General features: G+C 47.4%; 1 protein-coding gene across 7 annotated transcripts in view; it reads right to left on the bottom strand.

The window, feature by feature from the left end:
* MATN2 (matrilin 2) overlaps positions 1-24,590 on the bottom strand; it is a 155,416-nt gene that overhangs the window by 90,723 nt on the left and 40,103 nt on the right. For all 7 annotated transcript variants that reach the window (XM_060127879.1, XM_060127882.1, XM_060127877.1 and 4 more), the window contains exons 3-4: positions 12,883-13,452; positions 2,401-2,523 (exon numbers count right to left, since the gene is read on the bottom strand). In XM_060127879.1, the coding sequence (XP_059983862.1) occupies positions 2,401-2,523; positions 12,883-13,452 (693 nt within the window). The remainder of the gene's footprint in view (positions 1-2,400; positions 2,524-12,882; positions 13,453-24,590) is intronic.

Here is a 24,590-nt window from a genome sequence, read left to right as displayed (position 1 = left end):
TTTGGTGCCCTATTTTCCTTGCCTGTAAAATGAGAATGCTAAACCTATCTGAAGAGCTCAATGTCAGAGTTAATGAGATGATGAGTAGGAAGCACTCAGGAGAGCTCCTGGCGCATGGTAAACACTTAATGAGTGGCTGTAGTTGGGCCGGACGTCCTGTGCAGCACTGATCTGGGCAGGGACTGCAATCACTTTGGACCGTCACTACCTTGGCTGTTTATTCAATTTACTTCCATGCAAGAATGTAGCTCCAAGAGAGCAGAAACGTGGCTGTTTTATTCACTCTTTGATTTCTAGTAATTTGTACGGGGCCTGGAACACCTTAAAGGTTCAAAACTGGAACTAGCTGTGTCTCATTCCCCTCCGGGCCCGGTGAGTCTCTCTCCACGTCGGCAGGGACAGGCCCCCACGAGCGGCTCAGAACAGCCTCCCCTTGGCACAATTTTGCACTGTTCACCAGACCAAGATCATGGCTCAGTAGCTGTGGCGCATAGGCTCAGTAGCTGTGGCACACGGTCTTAGTTGCTCCGTGGCATGTGGGATCTTCCCAGACCGGGGATCGAACCCATGTTCCCTGCATTGGCAGGCGGATTCTTAACCACTGCGCCACCAGGGAAGTCCCCTGGGTGACTCTTAATTACTGAAGCTTGAGAACCACTGCCTGGATTCGGGCCCCTCTGACCCGGGCCTCCTTGCTCCTCCACCCAAATCAGTCTGTCTGAACCCAGGCAGTTTCTGCATCACGCTCTTTGCACCCACAGCCCTAGAACAGGAGGGAGCCAAGGCCAGACTGACACTTGGGAGAGCCTGGGGCCTCAGGACTTGAGGTGGGACCAGGCGGGGACTGGCAAACCTGCTGTGTGGGGAAGGCCCAGCTCATGACATCAAACTTTTTATTTTTTAGTTGGTGGTCTCGAAATTCCTCTGGATTGATTAAGCCAGACCATGGAAAGTGGACATCGGCAGATGCCCGGATCCCAGCGGATCACCAGGGCAGGCCGCAAGGAGAACTTTTTGCACTCTGGAGAAGGGAAGGGCAGGATGGGAGTTAGCCAGGGGGAGGCAGGCTGAGTGCTCTGCAGAGAAACGCTGAGTGGGAGGCTCCTGGAGAGGATGGGGCACGTCTAAGAAGATGTTTGGGTTGTTTGCTGAGCGGTATGTGAGGCAACCTTGCCTGGGCTCTCCCAGTCCTCCAGTAAATTCTATTAAACCCATGAGCATATGGTACGAGTGATTTTCGTTGTGGAAACTGAAGAAGGGTCAGAGGTTCAAGCGGAAGGCCAGGAGGATTCAGGCTCCAACAAACAAACAATCTGGCATCCTGGAGGAGCCCAGAGAACACAGGGTCCCCCAGGACTTACATAGCCTGAGGGCTTTGGGCTTCTACAGGCCACAGAACCGGAGAAGTCAAGCAGATGTTCCCTAATCTTGGGGGTCAGGGGGCCCCTAGCCAACCACTCTCAACCCAAAGTGAGAAGACAAAAGGAAAATGTGGTTTGGCTCTATAAACGGGATACTAATTACAGCCATTTGTGCAAACTGTTTTCCATTAGTGCTTAATTGCTTACCACGCGGTATAATAACAATTACGCATTGCACGACCTACATGTCAGACTAGCTGAGTTTTATTTGTCTCCGTGTGGGCCAGTCTTCCTCATGTCTTGAGGAAGTCCAGTTGTCTGTGGGCTAACACAGTGGCTTTATTTATAACTTGAAAAAATATTATAGGCACAACACTCAGTGTATGGGTAATTCTGTCCTCTAAGAGGCGGATTACCTCATGTGCTTCAAATGTCAGTATGTTGTCTAGTCTGGGGGCTTGGCCAAAAAAAGAGAATGTGCGTTCTTTTACACTTTGTATCTGTTTGTCCTTTTCTATTAAGGAGATCTACAAAGCATCCCTCACCAGAGCAATGAGGTCCCCACACACCTCTAAAACAGAACTCGAATAATCATTCCCAGCCAATGTTAGTAGCTCATCCTAAATCCACGCTTCAGGGAAGAGAACAAAATACAGAAACAATTCCTCAGGGCACAGTCAATAGAGACAGCGGATGAAAAGGCTCTTCAGCAGTTCCCCCCTAAAGAACAGCTTAGAAGTAAAGGACAGCAGCTCACAAATTCAAGGAGGCTATTTCTGAGAATGAGCCTCCAACGATCTTCCAAACTCTTCCTGATGGCCTACTGTGTGCCTGGCTCTGGCCTCGGCGCCGTGAAGGCAGAGTGGGGGCCAGGGGTCAACACAAAATACACGAGTTACAAAACCTCGTTTCTGTCCTTAGGGAAATGATGACTTGGTTGGGGGAGGGGCCACAGATGAATGAAATGGGCCCAGATGAAAGAGGAGAAAGTGGGAGAGCAGAGGAGGACAGAACAAATATAACAGCAAAGCAACCTTACTTTTGCAAGTCGTCTGATCCGAGTTGAGGATGTAGCCTTGTTTGCACCTGCAGACATACGAGCCAGGAGTATTGATGCAGAAGTGGGCACAGTTATGCTCCAGGATGCTGCACACGTGGACCGCTGAAAGGGAAGACATGGCAAGTTAAGGCAACGATGATGCCTTCTCTAACTCCATCCCCCTTGCAAACATTCATCCAGAATCTACGCTGTGAAGGAACAAGCTGCAGTCCCTACCCTCAAGGGGTAGCCTCTGGTAGGACCAGACAGTTCTACGTAAATGCCCGCAGCAACATATACATAGAGGGCCGCAGAGGGTCAAAGGGAAATGATGTTAGGCTGAGCCATATGAAATTGCTGATATCCAACTAAAAATAGGTCAAAAACGACCTACAAAAACAGAAATTTCACAGTGCAATTAATAATATCCAGTTAGTGGGCAGAAGGATCAGAAAGTTTGCTGATACCAGGGGTGGCTCTGACTAGCGTGTGGACTTGGTAGGCAGCAGCAGGTTTGGAGGAAAAGCTATTAGTTAAATGAGGATGTGGTAAAGAATCAACAGTTTCTCAGGATCATAAATCCCAAGAGTGATGTAATTTTTTAATAGGCAAAAGTATTATAAATATTTTTGGAGTTAAAAAACGCACTCATATGTTTCCATAATCTTTATGTCTCTATTTAAAATATTTCTGGGGCTTCCCTGGTGGCGCAGCGGTTGAGAGTCCGCCTGCCGATGCAGGGGACACGGGTTCGTGACCCGGTCCGGGAAGATCCCACATGCCGCGGAGCGGCTGGGCCCGTGAGCCATGGCCGCTGAGCCTGCGCGTCCGGAGCCTGTGCTCCGCAACGGGAGAGGCCACAACAGTGAGAGGCCCGCGTACCGCAAAAAAAAAAAAATAATAATAATAATAAACAAATAAAATAAAATATTTCTGGACGGACCCAGAGTCTGTCATACAGGGTGAAGTAAGTCAGAAAGAGAAAAACAAATACCATATGCTAACACATATATATATGGAATCTAAAAAAAAAAAAAAAACGGTTCTGAAGAACATAGGGGCAGGACAGGAATAAAGACACAGATATAGAGAATGGACTTGAGGATATGGGGAGGGGGAAGGATAAGCTGGGACGAAGTGAGAGAGTGGCATGGACATATATACACTACCAAATGTAAAACAGATAGCTAGTGGGAAGCAGCCACATAGCACAGGGAGATCAGCTCTGTGCTCTGTGACCACCTAGAGGGGTGGGATAGGGAGGGTGGGAGGGAGACGCAAGAGGGAGGGGATATGGGGATATATGTATATGTATAGCTGATTCACTTTTTCATAGAGCAGAAACTAACACAACATTGTAAAGCAATTATACGCCAATAAAGATGTTAAAAAAAAAATTTCTGGGACTTCCCTGGTGGTCCAGTGTTAAAGAATCCACCTTACAATGCAGAGGACGCGGGTTCGATCCCTGGTCAGGGAACTAAGATCCCACATGCCGCGGGACAACTAGAGCCCACGTGCCGCAAACTACAAAGCCCACGCGCCCTGGAACCTGCACACCACAACTAGAGAAGAGAAAACCTGCACACCACAACTAGAGAGAAATCTGCTCACCACAACGAAAGATCCTGCATGCCTCAACGAAAATCCCGAGTGCCGCAACTAAGACCCGACGCAGCCAAAAATAAGTTAAAATTTAAAAATAATAATAATGGGGACTTCCCTGGTGGCACAGTGGTTAAGAATCCACCTGCCAATGTAGGGGACATGGGTTCGAGCCCTGGTCCAGGAAGATCCCCCACGCCGCGGAGCAACTAAGCCTGTGCACCACCACTACTGAGCCCACCTGCCACAACTACCGAAGCCCGTGCGCCTAGAGCCCGTGCTCTGCAACAAGAGAAGCCACTGCAATGAGAAGCCCATGTACTGCAACGAAGAGTAGCCCCCACTCGCCACAACTAGAGAAAGCCCGTGCGCAGCAACAAAGACCCAATACAGCCAAAAAATAATAATTAATTAATTAAAAATAATAAATAAAATATTTCTGTGTTTAGTTTCTGAAGTACCTCGGCTTTCAGATACATTGATTCTTGCATAAGTCTGTTGGAGCTCATGGAAATTCTTACTGTTTTTTACATCTTAATTTATGACTTTACTCCATATAATTCAACCTGAACATATTTAAAATTAACAAGCATCAGCATAAGCAGAGTACAATTTATGCAAGTGTTGTCATAGACAAAAAGGATGTCCTTATGTAGAAATATATTTTTATAAAGCTAAAACAGAAGAGACTTTCAATAGCTAAGGACAATCCCCTCACTCCAGTGCTTAGGAAAACTCAGCTACTGATGAAATCGATGGCATATCTTAAGTATATGTCCCTTTACTTCAAAGTAAGAAACATGGCGGGCAGTAAGTGAAAGTAAGACCTCTTTATTTCATAATACAATTTAGAATGAGTGTTCTGAGTTTACGATTGACTGTGTTTTCATTCCTGTTAGGATACAAATAATGTTAGGAAAGTTCATAGATTAAATCCAATCAGTCATTTTTACTTCAGAGTGAAAGAAATATCTGGTTTTGTGACCATGGGCTTAACTTCTTTATATTAAATGGGAGTAAAAATAGTACCAACCTCATAAGGGCCTTGTAAGGGTTAAAATAATTAAGATGGTAAAGTGCTTAAAACATAGCGCAGGGGAATGCTTGACATACGTTAACTGTATGGTACAAAGGAGGAGCATGGCGGACTTTTGTTTTATTTTACATACCTGGGTTCATCCTATATATATTCATCTTCACCTTGGTTTTTCACTCAGCATTAATAACAGATTCTATCTCTATTGATATATACTATCTTTCATGGAATCTAAGATGCACCCGATTTCAGAGATGTTAAAGTGTGAGGACACATACATTGCTCCTCATTATTCACAGATTCCATATTTGAGAATTTGCCTACGTGCAAACGTTTATTTGTAACCCTAAAATCAATACTCAGAGTGCTTTCGTCATCATTTGTGGACACACTCAGAGCGATGAAAAATTTAGGTCGCCAGCTGAGGTTGAACAAGACGATGCTCTGCATTCTTGTTTCTGCTCTCAGACTGTGAATGAGTATCCCTTTCAAGTGCATTTTTGTGCTTTTTGTTGACGATTTTGCTGTTTAAAATGGCCCCAAGTGTGGTGCTGAAGTGTTGGTGTTTGCTGAAGTGAAGTGTGTCTGGTGCTCCTAAGTGCAAGGAGGCTATGAAGTGCCTTATGGAGAAAATGTGTGTTTGATAAATTTCATTCGGGCAAGAGTGATAGTGCTGTTGGCTGTGAATTCAATGTTAAGGAATCAACAATATATAAAGAAGGTGTCTTTACACAGAAACACACATAAAACAAGATTATGTATTGATCAGTTGACAACAGTGTTGGACCAGAGGCTCTGAGGAACCTAACTCTGTATTTCCCCTAGGAGCTGTGGTTCAGTACTTGCTACTTCAGTCAGTGTTCACCATTACGTTATAGGACATAATTACCAAGAACAATGAGAATCAACTGTACACCTTAGCTTTGATCAAATACATTTGATCTAGTTCATTCCTTTTAATTGCTTTATCCATTGGTCATATGACTAGTCCTCATAATATTTAGCCATTTCCCCACCAGTCCACAGTTTCGCTTTCCCAATGCTGTGATGAACCTTCTTAAATACATCTCCTTGAGCACATGTACAGTTGTTTCTCTAGGACCGGGTCCTACTTTTTTCTTTTTTGGCTGCGTTGGGTCTTCATTGCTGCGCCGGGCTTTCTCTAGTTGTGGCGAGCTGGGTCTACTCTGCGTTGCAGTGCACGGGCTTCTCATTGTGGTGGTTCCTCTTCTTTTTTTTTTTTTTTTTTTTTTTTTTTTTTTTTTTTTTGCGGTACGCGGGCCTCTCACTGTCGTGGCCTCTCCCGTTGCGGAGCACAGGCTCCGGATGCGCAGGCTCAGCGACCATGGCTCACGGGCCTAGCCACTCCGAGGCATGTGGGATCTTCCCGGACCAGGGCACGAACCCGTGTCCCCTGCATCGGCAGGCGGATTCTCAACCGCTGCACCACCAGGGAAGCCCTGTGGTGGTTCCTCTTGTTGCAGAGCACAGGCTCTAGGCACGCAGGCTTCAGTAGTTGCAGCATGCGGGCTCAGTGGTTGTGGTGCACGGGCTTAGTTGCCCTGCGGCATGTGGGATGTTCCCAGACCAGGGCTCGAACCCATGTCCCCTGCATTGGCAGGCAGATTCTTAACCACTGTGCCACAGGGAAGTTCCTGGGTCCTACTTCAAATAGATATCACCTCACCGTCTTGCAAGGTAGTTCATACCAGCAATGCAGGAGAGTAATGATTCCCACCTCCTCAAAACTTCAGCACTCAGGATTATCAAACGTTAAGTTTTTGACCGTGTTAAGAGGGAAAAATCATTATCCTGTTTCTAATTTGCATTTGCTTTGCACCCTGGAAGGCTCTCTTCTTTTCCTAGGCTGCTGGAGTCAAATTACCCACGGGCACAGAGGCGTTCTTATGCAACTCTCAGCATGTCACTATTTTCCTCCATAATGAAGAAAATCTGAAGTCTAGACAACCAGCAGCACAGCGGTTATACACTGGTATGAGGCCCAAGTGATGAGTCTGCTGCCCGACTTCTCACCGAGACCCTGACAGATAATTATTTTGACAGGAGATGTAAGGCAGAGAAAATACCTGCTGGGCAGCAGACAGCCCAGTGGTGATGAGAAAGGCTTCTGGAAATAAGACTACAGCTGAGCTTCACCATGACCTTGTATGAATTACTTAATTTCTCTGAACTCCACTTTCCTCACCTGTCAAATAAGGAAATTAAAAGAACTATTGCATAGCGTTTTGGAGAGACAGCTTGTTACTAAGGCTTGTCTTGGCCCTTCCGCCTCGAACAAGTGAGGGAAGTTCATGTACGTTGCGTAGCTCTTTTTGGCTTATTTCTTTACCTGTAGAATATAGGCATGTATGATGTCCAGGGACCTTCAGTACAGACACTTAATTATTTTCTAGAAGCTGCCTTCCTTCTCATTCCAAATGCGTGCTGACTGGGGGAGCGGCTGTGTTGGTGTGAGGTAGCCCCTCTCCTGGCCACTGCTGGGTGTTCAGGGTCTGACAGTCAGAGGCTTTTCTTGGCATTTAGCCACTAGAATTGAGGAAAAGGGGGTTTATGCCGAGCGCAAGCATATCTGGGGGCTGACAGGGTGCATGCTCTCTGCCCCTGGACCAGAGAAGTCCAAGGAGAAGCAGAGTGGGGATGGAGAGAAAGCAAAGCTGTCATTCACTATGCGTCTCCTTATTTCCATGAGTAATATAACACAATCCGCCCTTCTAAAGCTAGTTCAAGTTGAATTTCTATTACTTTCAACCAAAAGAATCCCAAACATTTTTACTAAGGTAGTATAAAAATTTTCCACCTGTAAAATTCTATAGATGAGGAATCGGTGATACTAAGAGCATCTGGCCCTAATGCCTTGCCCTCCCGTGGGGCAGGCCTTTGTGATGTGACTGAAGGGGGCACAAGAGTCCTGCCTCCTACGGTGGCCTGCAGGTGGTCTCACACCTCAGAAGGCCTTGTAGGTGGAAGCTGGGTCAAGGCTTTGCATTGGGCGGAAGAAATCACTAATCAGCAGACTAAGTCTTTGGCAGGATTGGATTTTTAACCAGGCGATCTGAATGTTAATAAATGTTTATCAATGAATGTGTGATTGACTAAATGAATGATCAAAAGAGTGGTGGGCTGACTGGGGGTCTTGAAAGGAACAATTACTGGGTATGGAAAGTCAAGGCCTGTGGAAGTCCATCTGGCTTCCCACTTAGCAACAGGGCCTTGAAGGGCTGCAGTAAGTGTGGACTTTACCCGTGCTGGCCGATGGGAGGTGTGCCTTAGGAACACTGTTAGGGCCTTCTATTGTGCCTGGCCTGGGCGGGGTGAGGCTCTTAGGGTAGGAACAACCAGCCTCCAGGCTTTAAATACCAGGCTAAGTTGATAAAGCAGATACCAAGAGGTTAAGTAAAAGCCCTGGGAATTCCCTGGCAGTCCAGCGGTTAGGACTCTGTGCTTTCACTGCCGAGGGCGAGGGTTCAACCCCTGGTGGGGGAACTAGGATCTTGCAAGTTGCTTGGTGCAGCCAAAAAGAAAAAAAAAAAAAGGCAGCCCTGCCCAGGTTGCAAGTCATCAGAAGGCTCAGGACAGACATGCATTTTTCAGCCCCTAGATTCAAGTGTCCTCTCTCCCTGGGTGGCAAAAATGGTGGGCCCCAGGATGGGTAGGTTTTGGTCATCTTGTAGACAGGGCCTCATTCACAGGAGGCCTCTAAGATTCTCTTGGAGGTCTCGGAGTGGCCTGAGAATGCAAACTCCGGAGCCCTCCTGCCCCCAGCTGTGGCTGGTGTGGGAATTCACTGCCTGTGGGTACAAAGCCACTGCTGTGCCTGAGTTCACGTCCACACAGCCAGTGAGCACAAGAGCCTAATCTCTTCCTAATTGTACGATAAAGGTTCCTGTCTTGATCACTCCTGGAGATACCCTGTCCCCACCGATCCACAGATCCCCAGCGTTTTTCGGTTCTGCCCAAAAGCACACGAGCCTCAGCTCAGCTCCCCTCTGAAATCCCTTCTTTAGGTGCACTCTGACCTCCACGTCCCTGCCTAGCCTCTCATCAGCATTTCTCAAGCTGTGGGTTATGTCTCCTTAGCAGGTCACGAAATTAACAGAGACTCTGGACTCATTTTTTTGTATTTGTTTTTAAATGAAATAGAAAAAACTGTTAAAAATATCATTCTTTTCCTGGCTTACTGCAATCGTCCTCCCTACACATCTCTAGCCGGTAAACTCCTACTCTCTCTTTTTTTTTTTAAGATTTATTTTTTATATATTTATTTTATTTATTTTTGGCTTCATCGGGTCTTAGTTGAAGCATGCGGGGTCTTCGTTGAGGCACGCGGGATCTTTTCGTTGCGCCGTGCGGGCTTCTCTCTAGTTGTGGCGTGTGGGTTTTCTCTTGCCTAGTTGTGGCGCGCAGGCTCCAGGGCACGTGGGCTCTGTACTTTGCGGCATGCAGGTTCTCTAGTTGAGGCGCGCGAGCTCAGTAGTTGCGGCACACAGGCTTACCTGCTCGGCGGCATGTGGGATCTTAGTTCCCTGACCAGGGATCGAACCCGCATCCCCTGCATTGTAAGGAGGATCCTTTACCACTGGGCCACCACAGAAGTCCCCCCTACTCCTCTTTCAAGTCTGTGTAGCACATAGTAGTTAAGATGTAGGTTCTGAGCCAGAATGCCTGGGTTCACACCTCAACTCTGCCACTTAGTGCTATGTGACCTTGGACAAGTTACTGAACTTCTCTGGGTCTCTATTTCCTCTTCTGTAAAATGGGAATTATAGGAGCACCTACTTCACAGGTTTGTTGTGAGAATAAAATGAGTTAACATACGCTAATAGCGCAAAACAGCACATGCACATACTAATATCAATAAGTGTTAGTTATAATCATTATTATCTCTTTAAAGCTCTCCTGGACTCCCTAGGCAGACCCTGGCATTCTTTGATCAGAGGGCCCCCAGTGCCAGGTGACTTCCCAAGGCCTCTGAAGTGCATACTTCATATAGCCAACATCCCATTTCTCTATGATAAGAGCATCTTCCCACCAGCCTGAAACCCTCAGACCCGGCAGGTGGAGGGTAAGAGTTCTGAAGCGAGAGAGACTCCAACTCTGCCGCCTGAAGCCGCTTAGCCTTTCTAAGCCCCAGTTTCTACTTCTGTAAAATGGGATAATAATAGTACCTGCTTCACAGGGCTGTTGTAGTATTCAATGAAATAACATATTGGAAAGTACCTAGCCCAGGACAAAATTGGCTGTTAGCCTCAGAGTGTAGCTCAGTAAATGTTTAAGGAACAAATGAGACTTCCAGAACCCCAGAGAACTGCCATCTGCAACATGGTAGACACTGTTGTCTGAGGATTGGAGGGCAGGTCAAAGCTGAGGCCGTCTGCCTACCCTGCTGGTGCTCCGTGTGTCTGACCGTAATCACATACAACATGGTGCACACTGAATGGGGCTCTACAGTTTATAACGCCTGTTCACGCATCTACTCTCCGCAGGTAAAATCCCCAGTTTACAGATGTGCTCAGCATCTGTACAGCTGGCAGGTGGGGTCATTGAAACCTCAGTCTGCCCCTCCCCATCGCAAAGGCTTCCCATCAAACTCCGAGGTGAATGTCAACCTCAGAGCCGGTGTGCCTAGCCTGGCTGGACTGCGGAGGCTGCCTGCAGAAAACCGTTTACCTTAAAAGAGGGATTTCTATCTCCCAATGCGGAGAGGAATGAAATAAGCAAGAGGTTTGGAAGTAGAACCCACCATCTCCTGGCTGCTTGGGAATTCACTTAACAAGTTTACAGTCCTGTAAAAGGGAGGGATGGCATCGTGCTGCCTCCCCAGATTTTCGTGAGGATAAAGTGCGAAAACACAAGAGAAAGTGCTTTGTAAATGTTAGTTATTGTGATCCTTACTGCAGAGGCCCCGGGGCCTCCTTCACCTTTCAAGACAGTTGACAAGTCTGCTCAGCAGAGCCCTGTGATGAGGAGAGACAGGAGCTGGTCTTCTGTGGAGGAGGAAGAGGGACTCAGTTCCCGGGCCCTAACAAATGAATGAATGAATGGCACAATACTGATGTTTTCTTAGAGCTTCAAGATTACAAAAACGGGAGTAGCCAAACTTTTAATTTTGCTGCCAGGCCATAAAGCACAGAGAAGGTTCTTCTATGAACAAGTCCATATCCTCAGCCTCATTATATTACCTTTCCCTTTGGTGAGCCATTCAGAGAGCTTATAAAAGAACTCATCCATTAACATTTTTCCAAGACAACTGAATAAACACGTCAAAACTGTTACAGAACCAATTTCTTTTTTTAAATATTTCCAGGAAAGAGGGAATACAAATTCTGCAGAAGTCATTTGAAGTCATAAACCTTGAAAATGTTTGCAGTGCATTCTACTGGCTGAAGTTTTCCAGGTGACTCAGGCCACGGCACGCCACAGAGACCCAGCCCCTCTGCGGCGCCAGGGAAATAGCACTTCTGAATGTTTTCCAAGCGACATTGCAGAGCAAAAGTTTCTTTTTCCTTCATGGCGTTGATTTTTTAAGTAAAACTTTTGATTTTGGAGTCAAGAATTAATGGCGTCTCTGCTTTTTGAAGTTAGTTTTCAGCAGAGAATTTTTTTAAAAAGACGTCAAAAGCACACCGTACTTCCTTCCTGAGGCTTTGACAGGGTCGGGGGGAGGTTGGTGGCGGGGGTGGGGGGTGTGTTTCTAGGCTTTGTCACATTCTGAGAACTGGTCTAAAGGTTCCTGCTCCCGGTGAGTTGGAGATGAGTCTGGTCCTTAAGGTCATTCGCCATGCAGACTCCAGGGAAATACTGGTCATTTCAGAATAGATACTTGCTTTTGTTTTCCCATCAAAGAAGCATGGCAGTTGGAGGGGACAGGGACCAATGGGGGTGGGCAAAGCTGGACTGGACACTGTTTACAAGGTCAGGAGGCTTGTTTCCCATTTCCAGGGACCAGTGTGGAGCCTGGGTTGGCAGGCTGGCACCCTGTCCTTCTGGAGGAGAAAAGGACGAGAAGACAGTGGCAGGAGCAGGAAACTGGGGAGAGGGTGAGTTGACCTGCTGGGAAAGCTGAGGCAGGAGCTCGGCTTGGAGGTAAGTGTGGGAGGAGTGTGGCAAGAAAGTGTGAAAGAAGCCTTGTGGAGTGCAGGGTTAGAAAGCAAGATGGGGAAGAAGACCCTTAAAGCAGAAGAATGCAGCTCAAGGACTTGGGGAAGCATGTCCTTGCAGAAGGAGTCGGGAGGCACCTGCCATCCTATCAGGTGGGAAGGTACCAGGAGCACGTGTTGGTCTTCCCCGTACACTGGGCCTCTTTCTGGGTTGAGAAAACATCCACTGCTAGCACCACCATGGGGCAAAAATGCTCAGTATTCCACACCATCCAAGGAGAAGTTATGTTATTATTTTTGCCCTCCCATTCCCATGCTTACTACACCTCATGAATTCCAACCTAGGCAATGCCAGGGCAAGCCAATATGCTGGAGAAAAACTTCCCCTACCTACTGTTACTCGTTCTGCAGTTTGAGTGTAAACGTCCCTTCCTCAGGGAAATCTCCCTGAGCCCCCTGGCCTAGGTCAGGTCCTGTCCTGAATTCTTCCTCTGTTACACTGTTACAACTGCAGTTACTTACGTATTTGTATAACTGCATCCTTAATATGTCTCCTTGGCCAGAGCGTGAGCCCCAAGAGAACACTGTGTCTACCTTGGCCTTTGCTAAACACCCCTTGCCAGCCCGGTACCTGGGACCAGGTTAGCACAGAATGAACACTGGAAGATTAAAGAACTCATCCTAACGATCCCCTGAGAAAAGCCACAGAGAAACAGGACTTACTGCACAACTTGTTCTGGAACACTGAGGTCAGTGACTCCATCTGGCTGAAGTTGGCCACCAGGAAGACATGGTCCTCGTGGGGCTCGCTGCCGATGGCCTTCAGCGTGTTGAAGTCCACTTGGCCCACGCCGATGGCAAAGATCAGGATGCCTGTGTCCCGGGCCTTTGCGGCTACCTCAGCCACCGAGTCCTGGGGCCTCCCGTCGGTCACAATCATTATGACCCGCGGCACGTTCTCTCTCAGTGGCCGGGCACCTTCTGCTTCTGAGAATGCGATGTTCAGGGCGTACTGGATGGCCAGCCCCGTCATGGTGCCTGTGGACAGATGCCGCATCCTCTTGACGGCGTGCTCCACCTCGGACTTCCTCTTGAAGGTCTTGAGGGAGAACTCGTTCTTCACGGTGCTGCCATATTGGAGCAGGCCCACACGGGTGACGTCAGGGCCAATGTCCAAGAACTGCAAGATGTCCACGATGAACTCCTTGACCTTTGCATAGTCGTGGGTGTTGACGCTGCGGGAACTGTCAATGATGAAGACCACGTCTGCCCGCTTGTTCTCACAGGAGCTCTCTGGGGAAAGAGGGGAGGGCAAACGCATCAGAAGAGTGTTAAGCATAAACACACCACTATATATAAAATAGGTAACCAACAAGAGCCCACCGTATAGCACAGGGAACTCTACTCAGTATTTTGTAATAACGTATAAGGGAAGAGAATCTGAAGAAGTTATATATACGTATATATGTATAACTGAATCACTGTGCTGTATACCTGAAACGAACACGATATTGTAAATCAAATATATTTCAATTAAAAATAAAGAAAAGAAAAGGAAAGGAAAGAAAAGAAGGGTGTTAAGGACCCAGTGCAGGTTGGAAATCCTAGGGCCAGGGATCACCTTTCAAACCTCCCGTCTTCATCGTTTTTCTTCCCCCCTTGGGAAGGTTCTAAGGGTGTATGTGTGCATGACTGGGTGATCATGGGTATTGGCAACAAAGATACTATTTCTTTTTACAAGATAAATGAACTTCAGTTTCTAGAAAGTCATCAATGCAGTTTTCAGGTTGGCAAACACCTGAGCAGGGTCAAAATTACTTTATCATTTACTGCACAGCACATAGGCTCGGCTGGATACTGCAGGGAGTATAGAAGACACTTAGCGGGGGCTTCCCTGGTGGTGCAGTGGTTAAGAATCCCCCTGCCAATGCAGGGGACATGGGTTCGAGCCCTGGGCCGAGAAGATCCCACATGCCGCAGAGCAACTAAACCCGTGCGCCACAACTACTGAGCCTGTGCTCTAGAGCCCACGAGCCACAACTACTGAGCCTGCGAGCCACAACTACTGAAGCCTGTGAGCCTAGAGCCCGTGCTCCACAACAAGAGAAGCCACCGCAATGAGAAGCCCGTGCGCCCCAACGAAGAGTAGCCCCCACTCACTGCAACTAGAGAAAGCCCGCGCACAGCAACGAAGACCCAACACAGCCAAAAATAAAATAAATAAACAAATAATTTTTTTTTTAAAAAAAAGAAGACACTTGGGGGGGCGACCCAAATCAAGGAGCTTACAGTCTACCTGGGGAGACTTAATTACTGGAACAAGGAAAGAATAACTAGTATGAAACTATGTCGTGCTGACACTAGATGTTCAAAGAACAGGGATATCAGTGGGCTGGAGTCAAGGAGATGGGACACAAGCTGGCTTTACAGATGCATAGTGTTTGGACTGAGAGAAGGAACACATGGAGACGGACACATGAACAAAAGCCCAAGATGGCATGAATAGAGTGGATAAAAGAACGAGTGGTAAAGGCCCTGCTAGGAGTTATGGACAGGAATTAAGTTGGAGGGGTAGCATGAAGCCAGTTACAAAATGACTTTAAATTCAGACTGAAACTTGTACATGATGCCACAGGTGATGGGCATAATATGATCAGCATTATGTAACATCTCTTCTGTAGGGAAGTTACGTAATAAAAAGTCAATTGAGTGGGGCAGAAGTTTGTGGAGAGGATATGGACAGAAGGGAACCCTCCTACACTGTTGGTGGGAATGTAAATTGGTGCAGCCACTGTGGAAAACAATATGAAGGTTCCTCAAAAAACTAAAAATAGAACTACCATATGACCGAGCAATTCTACTCCTGGGTATATATCTGATAAAAAGAGAAATACTAATTCAAAAAGATATATGCACCCCAATGTTCACTGCAGCTCTATTTACAATTGCCAAGATACGGAAGCAACCTAAGTGTCCATCAACAGATGAATGAATAAGGAAGATATGGGGTGTGTGTGTGTGTGTGTGTGTATACACACACACACACACACACACACACACACACACACACACACACACACACACAGGAATACTACTCAGCCACAGAGAGAATGAAATTCTGCCATTTTCAACAACGTGCATGGACTTGGAGGGCATTACACTAAGTGAAATAAGTCAGACAGAGAAAGGCAAATACTGTATGATCTCATTTATATGTGAAATCTAAAAAAATAAAACTAGTGAATAAAGCAAAAAAGAAAGAGACCCACATATGTAGAGAACAAACTAGTGGTTACCAGTGGGGAGAGGGAAGGGGGAGGGGCGATATAGGGGTAGGGGATAAAGAGGTACAAACTACTATGTATACAATGAATAAGTTACAAGGATATATTGTACAGCACAGGGAATATAGCCAATATTTTATGACTATAAATGGAGTATAACCTTTAAAAACTGTGATATCACTATGTTGCACACCTGTAACCTATAAAATATTGTACATCAACTATACCTCAGTTTTAAAAAACAAAAAACAAAAAAACCCACAAAAAACAGTTGAGTCAGGCAGGGGTTTGCAGGGTGGATGACCCAGACCATTTTTGCACAAATCTGGTTGAGAGAGAAACTTAATCTCAACCAGGGGTGGGTGGTCGGGGGAGGGAGGTGGGGGCAGTAGTGGAAATGGAGAAGGCACCTGGCCAAGAAACAGTTCAACAAAGGGCACAGTTAAATTGGAAGAAGGTAAATGTCGAAGTCTCTCCCTCACCACCACAATCGCCATACTCATTCCTCAAGCTCGCAAGCAAGAAGGCATTCTGGGAAGCGGGTGAGATCGGATGAGATGAGAGGCCTCTGGCCTCACAGGGTGGAGGCTGGGCGTTCCTGCTGGGATTTCTCAGATGTTCTGAGCTATGGCCTCCAGCCCCTCCCTCCCCCTCTCTTTCCCAGACCTCCCACTGCTAAATCCGGATTTGATAGGGATTAGAAAAGGGATCTCAAATGCTTGCCCTAAATCCCAATCACTGCAGCTGCAAGAAAGAGGGAGAAAACCAGAAATGAAGCAGTGAACCCAGTCACTGAAATGAGAAGTGGGAAAGGCGGGTGAGGTCATCCCATCCACGTGGGCCTGCCAGGTCGCGACTCGCCCCTGAGCACCTGCACACACACCTCATCCGTCGCAGTCTCACAAGTCTAACAATTTTAGGGGAGGAAGCACACCCGCATGCCAGCATCATGGCAGAGAGCCAACCTTCTGTGGCACCCACATATAACACTGGAGGCTGGGTGAATTTAAGGTGAGTTTCTCAAACCAGAGCTCCCAGAAACTGCCTTTGAGGGCGCAGGGATAAGATCAATATCAACCCTGACATTTGCAGGGTGTTTTAACGTCTTTACTCCAGAGAGCTTTCATCATCACTACGGTCTCATTTGATTTCTAGAATAAGCTCTTAAGAAAAGAGCTAGGAGTACCGTACCCATTGGACAGATGAGAACATGAAGGCACTGAGAGTTTGAAAATCTCTTATAATTTAGAAAAAGAAAACCTATATTGAGACAACACCAATACCCACCTCACTGGGTGGTTGTGAGGATCGGAGGAAGTGCTGTGGGTAAAGAGCTTAGCCTTGGGCCCAGCATGTGGAAACCCCCAATTTGTGGGGGCTGCATATGCAGGCTCTGCTCGGCCCACACCGGCCCCACAGTCCACACCTTCCTAGGCCCGGGCTGGGGAGGGGCAGGGCTGCTGCTGCTGTGTAGTTTGTGCTGCACACAGGCGCCTGCCCAGGGAAGCGAGGGGCCTGAAATCCAGGCTAGCCCTGAGCCCCAAGGGCTGCGTCCACCCTGAGAGGCACCTGGAGGGAGTGCCTTTCTCTAATTTTCACAGAGGTGTCTATAGTCCAGCACATGGTCCTGGGCCAGAGCACAGCATGACAGACCTGCGGGTCCCAGGAAAGAGGACAAGGGCCAGGACTGAGGCCACTCCAGGAGCCACACCTGCCCCCCATTTCAGTCAGAACTTCATGCAGGGAGAATATGACCCAATCATCTCCACCTGCTCAGGAGGACCGGAACCAGCCCAGACCCTGCCACGGAGGAGGATATTAATGAAAGACTCCTCGGAAGGGCGAGAGGGATAGAGTCTGCAGACTGGCTCCCTAAGAACTCTCCTCCTCTGGAAATCTTTGGAAGCAGGGGGTCCTCTGGGACTGGGATTCTTACTGTGGGTCTTAGTCACGGTGTCAGCATCCCAGGAAGCATCACAATCAATTTAAAGGGAAGCCTGGAAGTTCCGTGAGGAATTATGTGCTCAACTGGATTAGTTCCCATCAAAACAAATGGGGAGTTTCCACAATGCCTGGCATTTCCAAAAACACCACAAAGGTTCGAAATAGAGTCGGAGGGAACCTCCAGAGAGCAGTGATTGTGAGTTGAAAACGACGAGTCCTGGCAGCCCAAGTGACCGAGTTTCTTCAGGATGTCTCCTCAGGTCCCTCGAGAGCTCAGAACCACAGCACTGCAGCTTGTCCCTGAAAGGGCCAGTTCAGTGGTTCTCAAGCTCGAGGTGCCTCCCAGTTCCCAAGAAGACTTGTTAAAAACTAAGGTCAGGGCTTCCCTGGTGGCGCAGTGGTTGAGAGTCCGCCTGCCGATGCAGGGGACGTGGGTTCATGCCCCGGTCCGGGAAGATCCCACGTGCCGCGGAGCGGCTGGGCCCGTGAGCCATGGCCGCTGAGCCTGCGCGTCCGGAGCCTGTGCTCCGCAACGGGAGAGGCCACAACAGTGAGAGGCCCACGTACGGCCAAAAAAAAAAAAAGAAAAAAACTAAGGTCACTGGGCCTCACTTCCAGAATTTCTGATTCTGTAGGTCTAGGCTGGCACTTGAAAATGTGCATTTCTAGCAAGTTCCTGGGTGAAGGTGATGCCACTGGTCCAAGGACCACACTCTGAGAAACCACTAGTTTAGGAACTAGAGAGATTTCCGGAGAAACGAAGTTCTGGCAAGTCTTGACCTCATATCTCACTGTGAACTCCCCAACGTGGGAAACTAATCATCTCTATAGCCATGCGGTGGGAATACAGTCTGTCTTCAGTCAACATTTGTGGAGTTAAATGGAATTCTGGGTGGCGGAGCAAGGTTTCAGGTGGAAGGGACTGAGTCAGAGCAGGCAATTCAAGGAGGTGGATTAAAACCACAAAGTCAAAACGTGCTAGAGCAGGTCTCTGGGTCCTGCTAACAAGAGTCACAGATTCTAGGACCCAAATCTTTGCCATTTTATGAGGGAGCATAGCCACTTTTGAACTTCTGGTCCATGGACTCACAGACTAATAAAATCTTAGAGCTGGAGGGTCTAAATAGAGTCCAAGTTACTCACTTTACAGAAGGGGAAACTGAGGCTCAGGGAGGTGACTCTATCTCCACGAGGCCTCATGGCTCATTAGGGTCAGACCTGGGACCATCCTGGTGCCTTTCCCCCATGTCATGGTGGGTATCCGGGAAAACTCTCAATACCGCTGGCATTACAATACAAGCTCTGTAAATACTTGGGGACATTCTGAAATATTTGCCTCACAGTTTCTCCACACGGGGACTGCTGAGAGATGTTTCCAGAAAATGGACTCTCCTCTGTGTGTGTTCCTTTCACATACTGGTTCTGATAAACAGCCTCCCTCCCTGTCTCAGCCTGTGAGAAGAACACACACGATCTTCCTCCTCGCCCCTCACAACAGACTTTCCACAGCAGTTGGAAGAGGGTTTCTGGGCACATCATAAAAACGTCATCCCTTGAACCAAAAGAGTAACGGTCTGAGCTTGTGAACAGGACTTCCAGTTCTGTCAGCTTGACTCTGCAGCCTACTCAATGGGCAAACAAGTGTCTCTTCCCCCTGCAGAGAAGGTGAACCTGAGCCCGAACAATTTTAAGCAACATTCCCACCCCAGCAGGATTACAACGTGCAGCCTTGGAACTATTTCCTTCCTCTCAGGATTGTAGATTTGTGGCTAATCGGTCTCCCTTGCTGCAGCTCAATTTAATTACGGCCGTGTAATTGTACAGTAAATATTTGGTACCATCTGCCTGGAGAGGTCAGGGCATGTTTGGAGAAGGAAGATATGTGAATCTCGATGACAAGGGTAAAATAATTTCATCCAGAGACTGAAAGGGGCTCTGAAATGCTCAGTGAAACAGCAGCAGAGTCCTATGACCTCAGGGCAAGCCCAGCCAATACCACTTTCTGTCCATGTGGTCTTAAACCTCTCCTTCACCTCTTTGACCCTCAGTCTCTTCTTCTGCGAAATGAGAATAACAATACCTCACAGGGCTATCGGGATAGTCAAAAGAGAATATAATAATAATTTATAGGTACCGTTTATTGAGCACTGAATAAGTACCTGGCCTTGTTCAGAGTACTTTTACACGGGATGGCTTATTTATTCTTCACACCCAACTTAGCAAGTAGGTACTATTCCCATTTTACAGATGAGAACAATGCGTCTAGAAAGGTTAGATATCTAGCTCAGGGCCTCATACTTAGGAGGAGCCCGGATCTGAACTCATCTTGTCTGGCTCCGTAGTCCATACTCTTAACCACCAAGCAATGCTCAGAAAGGATTCTGTCCTTTTAGACCTGCCTTTCCCAGCACAGTCAAGATGCACCAGAACTGCACTGGCTCTCTGGGGTCAATTCTTTCCTTCCCTGGGATCAGGGCCTGAAAGCTATGGCTCAAAATTGCCTGTCTCCTGCCAACTGCTTCTCCCCTGCTAAATGCCTATTTGTGTTTTTTTAAGATTTAATAAAATGATGAAAACAGACGCTTGCCTCTCTGAATAGCAGCGGCTCAGCACATGGGGCTGCTAGTGGTTCACATTCTCATGCACTTAACTTGCCTACTGTGAGAGCTGTAGGAGCAGGGCCCTGGGGGAGACGGAAGAATGGGACAGGTATGACAGAAAGTCGATCACCGATCGTTGACGGAACAGGAGAAACATGATCTGGACAACAGGCAAATGCCCAGGGCGGGGTGGAGAAGGGAAATGGATTTCAGAAAATGCGATGCTTCCTAACAATTCCCAGCAAAGTTCCCACAAGTAGATGGTTTGTGGGCACTTTAAAAAAAGAACTGTGGGGGCTTCCCTGGTGGCTCAGTGGTTGCGAGTCTGCCTGCCAGTGCAGGGGACACGGGTTTGAGCCCTGGTCTGGGAGGATCCCACATGCCGCAGAGCGGCTGGGCCCGTGTGCCACAACTGCTGAGCCTGCGCGTCTGGAGCCTGTGCTCCGCAACAAGAGAGGCCGCGATGGTGGGAGGCCCGCGCACCGCGATGAAGAGTGGCCCCCGCTTGCCACAACTGGAGAGGGCCCTAGCACAGAGGCGAAGACCCGGTGCAGCAGAAATAAATTAATTAATTAATAAACTCCTACCCCCAACATCTTCTAAAAAAAGTAATAGTCTCCTCAGCCGTAAACCAGGGACAATAGCGCCTACCTCATAAAGTCACTGCACTCAATAAAAAATATCAGCCTTCTACTGGCTTGAAAAAGCACACCCTCATTAAAAAAAAAAAAAAGAACTGTAAAAAATATAATGATACAAGGGGAAAAAATGGAATATTTTCTAGGACAGTGCAAGAGTGGATGGACGAGGGGACTGAAGTATGATTTCCAGGTGACATTAAAGGCCAACTTGAGGGTGGTGAGCATGAAACTGAAGGGACACTGATAGCATGTGGTGTGTCTTGCTCCGGCTACGCCCAGCTGCACAGGAACAGGGGAAAAGCAGGCAGAAGTTGATATAACCAGGGTTGTCATTTAGCCAAGCGAGAGTGATGAATCAGGAGAGCGACAAAGGTAGGCAACAGAACGACTATAAAGATTTCCTCTGAAATTAAACTGGGGGAACAGGAAGTAGAAGACAGGAAGGGGTGAAGGGCAGAGAAAAAGCAGCAGGGCCAATGGATTGAAAGTCCAGATGAGGTCACAGCATTGTTGAATCCTAGAAGGGGTGAGCTGGGGAAATAGGAGGTTTAAATTGAGATGATGAAGGGACTGCAGTTATTATGATCACAGGGTCAGGAGTGTATGGTAAGAGAGGTGAACGGCTGAGATACAGTAGAGGACACGAATACTCCAATAATGATCCCTCAAAGGAGGGATGACAAGAGTAACGTTGGAGAAAGTGGCAAGGAGCCGAGAGCTAAAACTGGTTTTGCAACTAGGACTAACCAGAGAGGTTTCTTTAATTCCCTAAGAGTGACCAGAAACACTCTGGAACGTGATTCAAAGGTCATAAAGGGCCAGTGAAAAAACTAGCTCACCAAGAGTTTCAAAGGGAGAAAAGCAGTTTTATGATTACAGAAAGCGGGGGTGGCGGTAGGGAGAACTTGATGATTTTGAGCCAGCAGGAGACTGAGAAGGGAAAAAAAGCACGAACAATTTATGTTTTTACTCCTAGTTAGGATAGATGAGGAGAATCAGAGGAAATCTATAGTTTGGATCTCAGCAAGACACATAATTGGCTCCAGTGAGAAAGAAATGCAGATTCCACATATTTAGACCCGTTAGGTAGAGCAGTTAAATAAAGCCAATCTTTGAACAAATATTTAGTGAGAACCTATTGTGTGTCAGGCTCTGGGAATATGACGAAGGAAGACTCCCAGCTGTTAACAGCAGGCATACAGACACATAATAACAAGATACAACAAAATAGGCAGACTGAAAAGATAAGTAGAATGCTCAGAGAGAAAGGGAGAGCATAGCTGACTACCTCTGGGTGTGGGTACCCAGGCTCCAGGTCAGGATGAGCAATGTCCCCTTTTTTTTCTTTACCTTGTCCCTGGCAGACATTACGAATCAATTCCCACCCTCTCCCACTCAGCCTGGACTCAGCCTCAGGATCCTTTCGACACTGCCCTGCAAGTACCTACAGACAATGAAATGGAATCATCTTGCCAATCTGGTTTTAGAGTCTGGGGCTCTACAACAAAGGTTGAAGTACTCAATTTTATCTGCTTCTAAGAAACTGAATAAAGGTAAGTTAGCTAATCATACTTTTGAGACATTAACTGATAATTAGTGCTAACTTACTACAATTCAACGAGAAATAATAAGGGTGGCCATGTCGACGGCCTGCCCATGGACTTTTAGATAAAGTCACACTTATGATGGAAGGCTGCTGGTGGGCATGGGGTCAGAACAAAGGAAAGAGAAATTCCCTAAGAAATAGTCTCCTCGGGCTTCCCTGGTGGCGCAGTGGGTTAAGAATCCGCCTGCCAATTCAGGGGACACGGGTTCGAGCCCTGGTCCGGGAAGATCCCACATGCCGCGGAGCAACTAAGCCTGTGCGCCACAACTACTGAGTCTGCGCTCTAGAGCCTTCGAGCCACAGCTACTGAAGCCCGTGAGCCACAACTACTGAAGCCCACGCCCCTAGAGCCCGTGCTCTGCAACAAGAGAAGCCACCACAGTGAGAAGCCCACACACCGCAACAAAGAGTAGTCCCTGCTCACCGCAACTAGAGAAAGCCCGCGCGCAGCAACAAAGACCCAACACAGCCAAAAATAAAATAAATTAAATAAATAAATTTATAAAAAAAGGAAAGAAATAGTCTCCTCAAATTGTACAAGTGGTATGTATCCTCCACTATAAGAATATAAAATAGCACATCAGAATTCAAGGAAATTGCATCCCTTAAGCAATTGGTTTATGTGTATTGAACTATATGGGCTTAACAAAGACAGACAGACAGACTGAGAGAAAAGACGTGATGGCGTAACACCCACCATCACGCTCAATGAGCTTGAGCCCACAGACACCTGAGATGTGGCCCCTGTGGCCACCTCATGTGTTCCATCCCCATGTGCCTCTAGACTATGACCAGCCCTGTGATCTACAGGTGATCTCATGGATATTTCAGAGGCAATTTGGAGCACCTTTGATTTTTGCCTCCAGTGCGACTTAACCTGCAATTCCCCTGTATTTAGGGCTCTTGACTAGGGTGCCATGGTCCTTGGGCAGGGCTGAAAGGACCACATTTCAATTCTTCCCCCTCTAATTCCCTTCTTCGTCAGGTGTCAGCTACTGCATTGCCTCACGCCAGCCGTTTTACAACGCAGATGATGAGCTATGGCTTCCTCTGAATCAATCATGCTCCACTCACATCTTCCTAAAGAACCCCTGGGGAGTGGCCTGAAAAGCTGATCATATTATATTATGGATACACCCTGGACTTCTTAATGGGATCTAAGACATATCGTAGACACATTAGAAAATCAGTTCCCACTTGGTAACATTTTCCAAACAGTTTTCCAAATTCTGGAGGCATTTGCGGTTCTCACTACACCACTACACACTATGCTGGAAGGAATCGCTTAAAAAGCTGAATAACAGAGTCAGGACCAGAAAGGATTTCTGAGGCCTGGAATAATGAGTCAAAATTAACAAGAGGAGGGAAGGGTGAGCTGGGACGAAGTGAGAGCGTGGCATGGACATATATACACTACCAAATGTGAAATGGATAGCTAGTGGGAAGCAGCCACATACTATACAGGGAGATCAGCTCCGTGCTTTGTGACCACCTAGAGGGGTGGGATAGGGAGGGTGGGAGGAGATGCAAGAGGGAGGGGATATGGGGATATATGTATACATATAGCTGATTCACTTTGTTATACAGCAGAAACTAACATACCATTGTAGACCAATTATACTCCAATAAAGATGTTAAAAAAAAAAAAACTAACAAGAGGAAATCTAAGTGGTATAAATGTCAAGCCCCGAACATAAGGTTCAAAAAATCAACTGTATAAACCACAGAAAGGAGACATCTGGATTGACAGCTAGTCACACGATAAAATCTCCAGCCAGGACAGCAAATCCCAAGCCTTGCACGCCGGCCCCGAGACCCCCAACTCCAGCACCTGTGAGACACCAACCCCCCCGCCCCGCCCCCCGCTAATCAATCCCAGCCTCAGAATCAAAGCTCAGCCACAGGGGTCCTCTGGGCGCAGCATCCCCCATCCCCTTCCCACCCCCTAGTGCCTGGAGGGGACTTGAGAAACAAAACCGATTTGCCAGCCAGACATTCTCTCCACTCACTCCCACTAGAGCGCTCCAGGCCTTAATGCCCCACCATCTCACCGTTGGTTTTCCTGGCCTGGGAGAGTACAGAGACTCTCTCCACAAATGCACCTTACTCTTCCCCTCTTTGTAGCAGAACTTTCCGACGATGAAATATTTTGGTGAGTTTCATCAGCGTCACAGTAGCTCAACCTGGCAGCTGTGACTTCTCAGGATCAATGAGCCCAGGATGCTGTCTCAACAAAGCAATTTCTTCAAAAGCCACCATCCTAAGGGTCACTGACAGCAAGGTCATGGGAGAAGGAACTAATGAACTCTTTAGCCTCCTGGACCCAGCCACCACTCCCTGCCCTATATCTACACCT

The sequence above is a fragment of the Lagenorhynchus albirostris genome, chromosome 17 (assembly GCF_949774975.1).
Source record: "Lagenorhynchus albirostris chromosome 17, mLagAlb1.1, whole genome shotgun sequence".
In the NCBI taxonomy this organism is placed as follows: domain Eukaryota; kingdom Metazoa; phylum Chordata; class Mammalia; order Artiodactyla; family Delphinidae; genus Lagenorhynchus; species Lagenorhynchus albirostris.
The sequence above is the reverse complement of the archived record's forward strand: the minus strand, read 5'-3'. Positions and strand labels throughout refer to the sequence as shown.